Source organism: Eschrichtius robustus, chromosome 10 (genome assembly GCF_028021215.1).
Source record: "Eschrichtius robustus isolate mEscRob2 chromosome 10, mEscRob2.pri, whole genome shotgun sequence".
Lineage (NCBI taxonomy): Eukaryota > Metazoa > Chordata > Mammalia > Artiodactyla > Eschrichtiidae > Eschrichtius > Eschrichtius robustus.
Window position 1 is genome coordinate 92,363,835 of NC_090833.1, and position 12,048 is coordinate 92,375,882.

Sequence of the window (12,048 nt, forward strand, 5' to 3'; positions counted from 1 at the left end):
AAACATAAGAACACTCTTTGCCATAAATTGCATCAAGACCTTTTTTGACCCACGTCCTAGAGTAATGAGAATAAAAACAAAAATAAACAAATGGGACCTAATGAAACCTAAACCTTTTGCACAGCAAAGGAAACCATAAACAAGACGAAAAGACAACCCTCAGAATGGGAGAAAATATTTGCAAATGAAGCAACTGACAAAGGATTAATCTCCAAAATATACAAGCAGCTCACGCAGCTCAATATCAAAAAAACAAACAACCCAATCCAAAAATGGGCGGAAGACCTAAATAGACATTTCTCCAAAGAAGATATACAGATGGCCAACAAACACATGAAAAGATGCTCAACATCACTAATTATTAGAAAAATGCAAGTCAAAACTACAATGAGGTATCATCTCACACTGGTCAGAATGGCTATCATCAAAAAATCTACAAACAATAGGGCTTCCCTGGTGGCGCAGTGGTTAAGAATCCACCTGCCAAGGCAGGGGACATAGGTTTGAGCCCTGGTCCAGTAAGATCCCATGTGCCACAGAGCAACTAAGCCCGTGCACCACAAATACTGAGTCTGCGCGCTAGAGCCCGCGAGCCACAACTACTGAAGACTGCGCACTTACAGCCCATGCTCCACAACAAGAGAAGCCACCACAATGAGAAGCCCGCACACCTCAATGAAGAGTAGCCCCCGCTTGCCGCAACTAGAGGAAGCCTGTGCACAGCAACAAAGATCCAAAGCAGCCAAAAAAAAAAAAAAAAAACTACAGTCAATGAATGCTGGAGAGGGTGTGGAGAAAAGGGAACCCTCTTACACTGTTGGTGGGAATGTAAATTGATGCAGCCACTATGGAGAACAGTATGGAGATTCCTTAAAAAGCAAAAAATAGAACTACCATATGACCCAGCAATCCCACTACTGGGCACATACCCAGAGAAAACCATAATTCAAAAAGACACATGCACCCCAATGTTCATTGCAGCACTATTTACAATAGCCAGGACACGGAAGCAACCTAAATGTCCATCAACAGATGAATGGATATAGAGATGTGGTACATATATGCAATGGAATATTACTCAGCCATAAAAAGGAGCAAAATTGGGTCATTTGTAGAGACATGGATGGACCTAGGGACTGTCATACAGAGCGAAGTAAGTCAGAAAGAGAAAAACAAATATCATATATTAATGCATGTATGTGGAATCTGAAAAAATTGGTGTAGATGATCTTATTTACAAAGCAGAAATAGAGACACAGAAGTAGAGAACAAACGTATGGATTCCAAGGGGGAAGGGGGGGATGGGATGAATTGGGAGATTGTGATTAACATATAAACACTATTGATACTATGTATAAAATAGATAACTAATGAGAACCTACTGTATAGCTCAGGGAACTCTACTCAGTGCTCTGTGGTGGCCGAAATGAGAAGGAAATCCAAAAAGAGGAGATATATGTATACATATAGCTGATTCACTTTGCTGTACAGCATAAACTAACACAATATTGTAAAGCAACTATACTCCAATTTATAAAATAAAACAAAATAAAATAATAAAAATTTTAAAAATGAAGAAGAAATTAAGACTTTCACAAATAAACAGAAGATAAAGAGTTCATTACCACTAGACCTGCTATACAAGAAATGCTAAAGTAAGTCCTTCAAGTTGTGAAAAGATGGTAGATAGCAACATGAAGCTGTACAAAAATATAAGGTTCTTCAATAAAGGTAAATGTATGAACAAATATAGTAACCTGTACTATCATAATTTTGATAGAAAATAACACAAAAAGGACAAAAACATTTAAAAACTATAAATCTATGTGAAAGTGCATACTATATATATAAATACATAATTTGTGACATCAATAACATAGAGTGTCTGGGAGGGGGAGCTGTAAAGGAGTAGAGTTTTTGTATATCATTGAAGTTAAGTTTTTATCAGCTTAAAATAAAATGCTATACAGATGAAAAGATGCTCAACATCACTAATTATTAGAAAAATGCAAATCAAAACTACAATGAGGTATTACCTCACACCAGTCAGAATGGCCATCAGCAAAAAGTCACAAACAATAAATGCTGGAGAGGGTGTGGAGAGAAGGGAACCCTCTTGCACTGTTGGTGGGAATGTAAATTGATACCTCCACTGGGGAGAATAGAATGGAGTTTCCTTAGAAAACTAAAAACAGAATTACCGTATGACCCAGCAATCCCACTACTGGGCTTATACCTTGAGAAAACCATAGTTCAAAAAGACACATGTACCCCAATGTTCATTGCAGCACTATTTACAATAGCCATGACATGGAAACAGCCTAAATGTCCTTCAACAGATGAATGGGTAAAGAAGATGTGGCATATTTATACAATGGAATATTAGCCATAGAAAAGAACAAATTGGGTCATTTGTAGAGAGGTGGATGGACCTAGAGTCTGTCATACATAGTGAAACAGTGAAGTAAGTCAGAAAGAGAAAAACTAATATCAAATATTACCACATATACATGGAATCTAGAAAAATGGTACAGATGAACCTATTTGCAGGGCAGGAATAGAGACACAGATGTAGAGAATGGACGTGTGGACACGGCGGGGGAAGGGGAGGGAGGGATGGATTGGGAGATTAGGTTTGACATAAATACACTACCATGTGTAAAATAGATAGCTAGTGGGAACATGTGGTATAGCACAGGGAGCTCAGCTCAGTGCTCTGTGATGACCTAGATGCATGGGATGGGGGGGTGGGAGAGAGGTCCAAGAGGGAGGGGATATATGTATACATATAGCTAATTTACTTTGTCGTACAGCAGAAACCAACATAACATTGTAAAGCAATTATACTCCAATAAAAAAATAAAAAGCAGATGGAAGATCTTTAAAAAAAAATACTATAACTTTAATTATTTTATGTAATTGCAATAGAAAAAATGCATAGAATATACACAAGAGGCAATGAGAAGGGAATCAAAGCATATTATTACAAAAAAATCAATTAAACTTAAAAAAGGAAAGCAGTAAGAGAGGGACAAAAAAGCTACAAAACATACAGAAAACAATGAAAAAGGCAATAGTAAGTCCTTCCCTACCAGTAATTACTTTAAATGCAAATGAATTAAACTCCCCAATCAAAAGACATGGATTGATTGAACAGATTTTTTAAAAAATCCGATTATATGCTACCCACAAGAAACTCACTTTAGATTTAAGGACGTACATAGGCTGAAAGTGAAAGATGGAAAAAGATATTTCATGGAAATGGTAAACAAAAGAGATCACGAGTGGCCATATTTACATCAGACAGAATGGACTTTAAATTAAAAAACCATTACACAATACAAGGAAAGACATTATATAATGTTAAAAGGACCAACTCACCAAGAAGATATAACAATTATAAATATTTATTCATCAAACCTCAGAGTTCCTAAACATATGAAGCAAACTTTGGCAGAATTGAAGCAAGAAACAGATAGCAACAAAAGAATAGTAGGAGATGTCAGTACTCTACTTTCAATACTGGATAGGACATGCAAAATATCATTAAGGAAGCAGGGGATTTGAATAATACTGTAGATCAAATGAACCTAACAAACATATGCAGAACACTCCATATAACAACAGCAGAACGTATACTCTTCTCAAGTGCACACAGAACGTTCTTTAGGTCAAACCACTTGTTAGGCCACAAAACAAGTATTAACAAATTCAAGAAGATTGAAATCATATAAAATATCTTTTCCAATCACAATAGAATGAAACTAGAAATCAACAGCACAGGGAAAACTGGAAAATCCACAGATATGTAGAAATTAGAAAATACGCACTTAAAGAAGAGTCAAAGAAGTCACAAAGGAAATTAGAAAATAACTTGAGACAAATGAAAATGAAAACACAATATGTCAAAACTTATGGAATGTGGCAAAAGCAGTGCTAAGAGGGACGTTTATAGCTGTAAGTGCATACATGTAAAAGGAAGAAAGATCTCAAATCAACAACCTAACTTTACACCTCAAGATTAGAAAAAGAACACACTAAACCCAAAGCAGTCAGGAGGAAGGAAATAATGGAGATTAGAACAGAGATAAATGAAACAGAGAGTAGAAAAACGATGGGAAAAAACCAACAAAACTAAGAGTTGTTTTTTGAAAAGATAAACAAAATTAACAAACCTTTAGCTAGACTTACCCCAAAAATGAGAAAGAACTCAAATAAATAAAATGAAAGAGGAAATATTACAACTGATACCACAGTTGAATACAAGGGATCAGAAGAGATGGCTCTGAACAATTAAATGCCAACAATTGGATAAGCTAAAAGAAATAGGTAAATTCCTAGAAACACACAACCTACCAACACTGAGTCATGAAGAAACAGAAAATTTGCACAGACCAATAACAAGTAAGGAGGTTAAATAAGCAATAAAAAACTTCTCAACAAAGAAAAGCCCAGAAACAGATAGCTTCACTGGGAAATTAATACCAATTGTTCTCAAATTTTTCCAAAAAAATTAAAGAATAAGGAACACTTCCTAACTCATTCCATGAGACCAGCATTATCCTGATACCAAAACTTTGGGGCCTTGCTGATCCTGGAGGGACTGTCCCTCCCAGGGTTCGCTGATTCCTAGAGATGTAAAGGATTCGCTGGCAAGAATGTCTTTCAAGTGCAAACCAACCCATCCAGAGCCCACACCCAACCACCTTCTTTATACTTGCTTTTCCCCTATTCCCCGCCCTAATTACACAGGTCCAGGTGCTAGCTATCCAGGGACAGCCCCTGTGCACAGAACCCGCTGAAATTATTCAAACTGGCCAATCTTAAGCCTGTTTACCCTGTCTCACCCATCCCTCTCCTCAGAAACCACAATAAAGACTCTACTGTAACTTATATAGTATTTGTACATCAACTATACTTCAATTAAAAGAATAAAATCATTACGTGATTAAGAAAAGACTCTTGCTCACAATTTCCACTCCCTCTGCCTCCTGCCCCACCTTGGTGCTTTTCCCTCTGGTTCCCCATGGTGTGGTGTGCCCCCTCCTCTCGGGAACTATGAGTAATAAACTGTCTTTAAATGGCAGTCATCTCCTGATTTGTTGGCTTCACCATTCCTGAATAATAATAAAACTTAGATTAAAACATGCCCCCAGCCCACTCGCTGGGAATATGGCTTTCAGCAGTGCAGGCCTGTGGCTGCCCTTTGCCCACTAAGCCTGCCTCTTGATGCGGCCATGTTAGTCCATGCCATCTCTACCAGGAGCCAGCAGGTCTGACCCTGGCCAAATGCCACCTGTGCTTGTCTTGGGACCCAGTCACTTGTAGCTTACCTACGCTGTTCTCCTCCCATGCACAGGCGGTCTCTCTAAGCCGGGGCTGTCGGCTTTACTTCCATGTCCCCACAAGTCCCAGTGTAGAGCCCAGAGCCCAAAACGCTAAAGGGACACAGATGAGCTTTCTTGCAAGGCCGAGCCCCCACGGGTGGGCACACCTGCTTCCCGGGGCCATCTACACGGGGCTCCCCTCGCATGCCTGGGCTCCCTTCCTGCCTCTGCCACACCCCATGGGAAACCCTGGGGTTTCTCCATTCATAAAATAAGGTGACAAGCATGCTGTTTTCCTCATGGGGGCTCTGCAAGGCAGGCAGCAAGCACTGGCAAAGAGTGGTGGCAGCACTGTTCCCTCTAAGATGAACCGCCACAGCCACCCTGGGGTGGGGACCCTGTGCCACTGTGGGGCCATGGAACTAAGGCTTGGGAGTGAGATCATTGTCTGATGTGTCCGGGAGACCCCTGCCTGCGTGGTCCTTCCCCAGGGCCTGCCCACCAACCCATAGCAGGGGCTTCTCTGAGTATGGTGTCTGAGTGTACACCCTGCTACTGGCACCAGGCCTGGGTGATGGCACTGTAAACCTCAAATACCCTCGGAGGAGAACTCTGCAGCCCCTGACACCTGGGACGGGAAGGTGGCCTACCTTGGCTGGATCCGCGTCAGCCCTCAAGGGGCTATTCTCGGGGTCTGGCTCCTCACTGCTGCCCTCGCCCATATCGCTATCGGCCTCCTCCTGTGGGGCCTTGCCACCTGGGGCTGTCTCCAGGTGCAGGCCTTTGATGGTGGGGCCTGGGCCAGCCTCGCTGCCGTCCTCGCAGGAGAAGTGCTCGCCAACCACGCTGCAGGAAGGGCTGTCTATCCCGCTGTCCCGGTTAGGGATCTTAGTGCCGCTGCTGGGCTCACCCACAGAGCCCATGTCCCCCGCAGAGGCCTGGCGGCCAGGGCTCCCGGAGGCAGGGTCCCCGCAGTGGGCTCCAGGCCCAACAGGGAGCGCTCGGAGCTTCCCTGGGTCTGTGCTTGGATGCTCCAGGGAGGAGCTGCTAGGCCCAGCATCTGGCTCCCCCCGGGTGGCAATGGGGGCTGGGGGCATTGAGGACCCCCCTCCTGGCTCCATCCTCAGAGTTGAGTTCTCTGAGCTCTTTGAGGGGCTGGCCGGGGGCTTCCTGTCAGGGAGAAATGAGTGTAGTCAATGCCAGCTGGGCCATGGACCAGCCCCCAGGTGGGGCCCTCTGGAGAAAATCAACATGGAGGAGGGGGAATGGGGCTGAGTGTGAAGTGAACACCCTGGTCAGCCTCAGCTGGGTCCTGACTAGGCAGGCTTTGGGGCAATGGCCAATGGAAAGCATTTTATTCTAAAAATAAATTTCTTCATTAAAAAAAAGAAGGAAGAGAGAGAGGGAAGGAGGGAGGGAGAGAGTGAGAAAGAAAGAGAGAGAGAGAAAGAAAGAAAGAAAGAAGGAAGGAAGGAAGGAAGGAAGGAAGGAAGGAAAGAAGGGAGAAAAGAAGGAAGGAAAGAAAGAAAGAAAAAAGAGAGAGTGAAAGAAAAAAAAGGAGAGGGAGGAATGAATTCTGTAGCGTGAAGCTACCTGCCCCTCAATGAATTCAGAATATATGTGTAAAAGAATAGCGATAACCATCATGAGCACAGTGAATCTGGTCTGTACTGTGCTTTGGCATCCGTGGCACTCTATCCTACCATGTAGCTCTGAGGTGAGGCAGGATGCCCATCGAGACCCTCCCTCAATATCACTGTCGATATTCTGTCTGACAGGTGACAGACAGCTTTTTCCAGAGACCTGGAGGCTGAGGAAGCTGAATCTTGGTCCCCAGTTCCTCTTCCTGCTAAGCACTGGAGCTACTTCATGCCCTCACATGGTGCCTCTTCTGGAAACCCTCGTGGAGGAAAGGCACCTTCAAATGTCAGTCTAGGTGCACAGAGAGGGTCAAAGGTGAGACTAGACTGGGAGGAGATTGACATTCCCCAAAATCTTCCACTTGAACCCCCCGTGGAGCTGCAGAGGAGGACAGGGACCAGGAGTGGCAGTCACTTATTCCTGGGCAAGAGGTGGGTTACCTGAGGCTGTCAGGCTCCACAAGGACACTGAGGTGGAAGGGTGGGTGCCAGGTTCCCTGCTGGCTGCGTGCCAAGTCGTTTGAGTTGGCCAGCCCAGGCCTTGCACAGGGTTGGTGGGCTGGGAGGATTTGCTGAAAATCTTTTTCTTGCCCAGCAGTTTTGAAGTGGAGCAGTTCAGGAGGTTCTAAAAAAAAACGTGAAAGGAGAATGAAAACCACCTTCTCCACTGGCACTTGGAGCAGTGTGGGTGACAGACCCAGTGCTCAAGGGAGAACATGGAAGGGCATCTTCGTGCCACCACCCAGTGCAGGAGACCCCCAGGCAGGTCATAGAGGTCTGTGGGTGGATGGAGCATGGCTGAGTCCCTGGTCCCCGTGCAGCAGCTTCTAGGCCCTGGCTTAAAACTGGGGCCAGAACTGAGCTTGTTCCCAGTCATGCAGTGACTCAGGGAGAAAGGGTCCCCTTGAGTGTGCAGTGCCCACTGTGTCTGAGGAGAGCTGGCTGGCATCTCCACGCACCCTCCCAGACACAGGCAATCACTCAGCTCTGCTGCCAGTGGCTTCTTCACACATTCCCTTCCTCCCTTGCTAAACGAAATAAAGAACCATCGGTGGAGATGCAGTTTCCCCTCCCCGCAACACACACAACCAAAAAGGTGTCCTGAAGCCTGACCCTCGGCCACCCATGCAGCAGAAGGGCCTCCGGTCAGAGCGTGCTCAGAAGAGAAGCATGAGCCACCTCTGTGCGTGCGTGGCCTTGAGGGCTGGCGAGGCCCCAGGAGTCAAGCGCCAACTCCAGCCCCTGTGATAGTCTCCTGCGCTCTTGCCTTCCAGTGCAGTCAGATTTCTTCTGAGTGGACCTTTCTTTAAGTGACACCAAAACCAGTGCAGGGTGCACATTTAGTACTGGCTACTGCCACACTCTTAAAGAGCTTAATGGGGAGAAATATCAAGATTTCTAAACAGAAAATGCATGTTTTGCTGCATTTTTCTCATAGCACAGGTGATAAATTCCAGTTTCCGGAAATCAGACATGACACAGCAGTCAAAATATGCCAGATGGAATGCAGGCCACGCACTCAGCTTTGGTGTGTCCAGTGCAGCCATCTGGTGCCAGGTGGAGCCTGCTGCAATCACACCTCAGGGATTCCTGCTTCTGGTCAAGATGGAGTAACAGAAACTGGAGATACTCTCTCACTGGAAACAACCAAATCATGGATAAAACATACGAAACAACAGTTGAGAGACACCTTACACCAGGCAGCAAAGTGCGGTGCTCCTGAGAGGTGGGTACAAGTGCAGTGACCCCTCTCTCACCCCAGCTTCCTGCCCAGCGAAGGGGATCCCAGGTAGACCCCTGAGTAAGGAAACAGAGCTGGGAGTCCAGGAACATGAAGGCAGCTGGAGGTCACAGGATAGAGCACTAGAGAGAGCGCAGAGAGCTGACAAGGGCCCTCGGAGATGGCTCAGTGCATGTGTGAGGAAACTGCAATGCTGGAGAAAGATCTACTTGAGAGGGTCAGAGGGAACATCAGCTGGTGCTCACACAGGGCAGGGAATATGCCTGTTTCCACCAGCTAGACTGGAAACCCCAAGATCCACAGGGAGTTAGAGAACTTGGAAGGGTCTTGCCTCAGTGTGGGGCATAATTAGCCCCACGGTGAGCTCTGCTCAGGTCCCACCTAACAAATACTGATGAATTTTAACAGGAAAGTCCATCTGTTTACAAACAACTTAACTGCATCCCTAAACAATGCCTAAGGACAATTATAAGAGCACAAACATATTCAGCATCCAGTAAGGTGAGATTTATAGTGTCTGGCATCCAACCAAAAATTACCAGACATGGAGGGCAGGAATTCACAACCCATAGTGAGGAGAAAAAGTCAGTGAGTTGAAACTGACCCACATATGATACAGATGTTAGAATTACCAGATAAGGTCATTAAGGCAGCAGCAGTTACCCACATTATATTTAAAAGGTCAGTAGAAACATGAAGAATAAAAAAAAGATGCAAATCCAACTTCCAGAGATGAAAACCACAAAGTGTGTGATCAAGACCCACTGGAAGGGATTGATGGCAGATTAGATATTGTAGAATAAAAATTAGTGAGTTTAGAGAGACAATAGAAGCTATCTAAAATGAAAGAGCAAGAATGAATTGTGAGATGTGGAAAAACTTTAAGCAGCATAATATCTGTGTAACCAGAATATATATGTGGAGTCTCAAAAAAGGAGTGAGCTTGAAAAATATTTGAGAAAAATAATGACCAAAATTGATACCAATTCTACACAAATCTTTCAACCACTGAGGGGAAAAGAGAATACTTCTGAACAACATGGATGAATCTAGAAATAATCATGCCAAGTGAAAGAAGACAGACAAAAGAAAAGGCACCTACTTTTTTCTCATTTACATAGAATTCTACGAAATGTGCACTAACATGTGGTGCCAGAAAGCAGACCGGGATGTTGCCTGGAAGGAAGGGTGGGTGTGGTGTGGGGGTTACAACGGAACACAGCGAAGCCTTCAAGGGCTGACAGCTGTGCTCATCATCTTGGCAGTGGCGACACTTTCACAGGTGTATATGTGTATGTTGAAAGGTCAAATTGTACATTTTAAACATATGCAGCTAATTGTATGTTGATTATACCCTGTGGAAGGTGATACCTCCGAGCTGTGCAGACTTGGTGAGTTGCTGACACTCACCAAGTGTCAATTTTCCTTGTTACAGAAGGGACAATGAATCATGTAGAGGAGGGTGGTGAGGGGTGTGGCAGGCCCAGAGCCTGGGGAGGCTGGCCTGCCTGGATGCCCTTCAAAGGGAGGAAGTGTGCCTTTCCTCTGGCGGCCCTTCAGCCATGACCATCTCATCTTCCAGGGGTTTTAGTGCAAGGGCAGCTGAACCATGCTTGGCCAGACTGGGAAGCCCAGGGCTCAGCATAAAGACATCCTCCAGGGAGCAGAGTACATGGTGGAGGGAGGTCCTGGTTGCAGAGCAACCTTCCTAAAGATCAGATGACCCTCTGATCTGATTTGGGAAGCCACAGGATACAGCCACCAGCCTCGCTTACCTCAGGACTGGTCTCCCTGCTGCCTGTCCAAGGCCAAAGTGAGTGCAGGGCAGGGCAGTCCAGTTCCAGCCTCCCCTCCACACTGCTCAGAGGAGCCGGGGGCTAGGGTAGGGTTGGGGGAGAGGAAACACATGTTCAAGGGTGCCCAACATACACACATATAAACACACATGCCTCCACACGTGTATACACATATGCACATGCACACATACACAAATACATATAAACATATATCCAATTATATATACACGCCCACACACCCCATGTGCCAGGAGATGTGCTGAGTGCTTTTGTACTCTTGCTCAGTCACAATCACCAAGGTGGGTGACATTTCATGTTTCAGACAAGGACGCCAAGGCTGACCCTGGCCATGCTGGCCTGGGGTAATCAGCACCCAGGAGCTGGGTCCACCAGACATGCTGCTCTGAACCCCCTGGACTGGGCTCCGGGCTCATTCTGACATGCCCAAGGCCAGGGACGTGTAATCACGGAGGAGCCAAGGAGCATTTGTCATTTCTGTCTTCCCAGCCACTCAACTCTCCCTTTAGAAGCCCTGAGCTGAGAGAGTCCACCCTAGGTGAGCTGAGCCTGCTGCTGAACTCAGGACCCAGGGCCCCTGACACCCAAGGCTGCCACCACCCAGCATCAAAGGCCCCAAACCTGGGACTGGGGGAGGTGTGGGGACTGGAGAAGTACAGAGAAAGTAAATGTGCCCCACTATCCAGTGCATTGTGGACCGTTAAGTGGCTCCATCCACAGCAGCCAGTGGATGGGGTAGCATGAATGCTGTGGTGCCTGCCCTGGAGTCTCTGAACCACTTGGTAGCTGCCTGAGTTGGGCAGGGATAGTCTTACAGATGGGCCACAAGTCCGCTCCACCTGCCGCTGGACGTCCCCACCTTGGAAACAGTGTAGGAGCCCCCACTAAAACCACCGTTATGCCCATCTCACTTGCTGCCTGTCACCTGGTACCCTGGAGCCCCCAAGTGAGCAGAGACCTCGGCTGTCTTGTCACTGACATGGCTTAGTGGCCCTGGCACATGGAGCCCCAGCTGGCAGCAGCCATCAGATGTGTGAGCCTGAGAAGAAGACTTTGAAACAGTTCCAGCCCTCACTGGCAACAGTCCCAGAGAAACCCTGAGTGAGAGCCATGGGAATGCACCCCACGAGCCCCAGGATCATGAGAGATGACAATCCTCGGTGGGGCTGCTCTTTACCCTACCATGTCCAGGTGGTTGGTTACGTGAAGGAGGTAATCCAAACAATACTGAAAGCACCATAGGGCAATACCAGAAACTGCTGTGCTGCACACACCTGCATGCAGGTTGCAGGCTGGGAGACAAGGCTGCAGAAACCCACAAGGCTGTATCAGCAGTGACAAAGGTCTGGCTGCGCTGGCCATGCCAGATGCAACAATCAATGACATGTCAGCAAAGCTGCCCCGTGACCCAGGGGTGCCTGCACTCCAGTGTCAGGATCCAGAAGCGCAATACTTGCCTTGGGGCCTCAGCCCGGGAAGTGCTCTGGCTGCAGCTGGTACAGTCGGCGTTCTCCATCCTGTGTGCT

General features: G+C 46.2%; 1 protein-coding gene and 1 long non-coding RNA gene across 3 annotated transcripts in view; both read right to left on the bottom strand.

Annotated features, from left to right (window-relative positions):
- The window catches only part of FGD3 (FYVE, RhoGEF and PH domain containing 3), a 33,350-nt gene extending 26,893 nt beyond the window's left edge, over positions 1-6,457 (bottom strand). Inside the window, exon 1 of one of the 2 annotated variants that reach the window (XM_068552355.1) lies at positions 5,978-6,457. In XM_068552355.1, the coding sequence (XP_068408456.1) occupies positions 5,978-6,448 (471 nt within the window). In that variant the 5' untranslated portion in view covers positions 6,449-6,457. The remainder of the gene's footprint in view (positions 1-5,977) is intronic. The other variant, XM_068552354.1, reaches the window with a different exon arrangement.
- A 9-nt stretch (positions 6,458-6,466) lies between these two features.
- LOC137770024 (uncharacterized) lies at positions 6,467-10,591 on the bottom strand. The gene is made up of 3 exons (XR_011075115.1): positions 10,484-10,591; positions 7,409-7,592; positions 6,467-6,497 (listed from the first exon to the last, which is right to left on the bottom strand). It is a non-coding gene; the product is annotated as an uncharacterized lncRNA (long non-coding RNA).
- Positions 10,592-12,048: the final 1,457 nt, after the last annotated feature.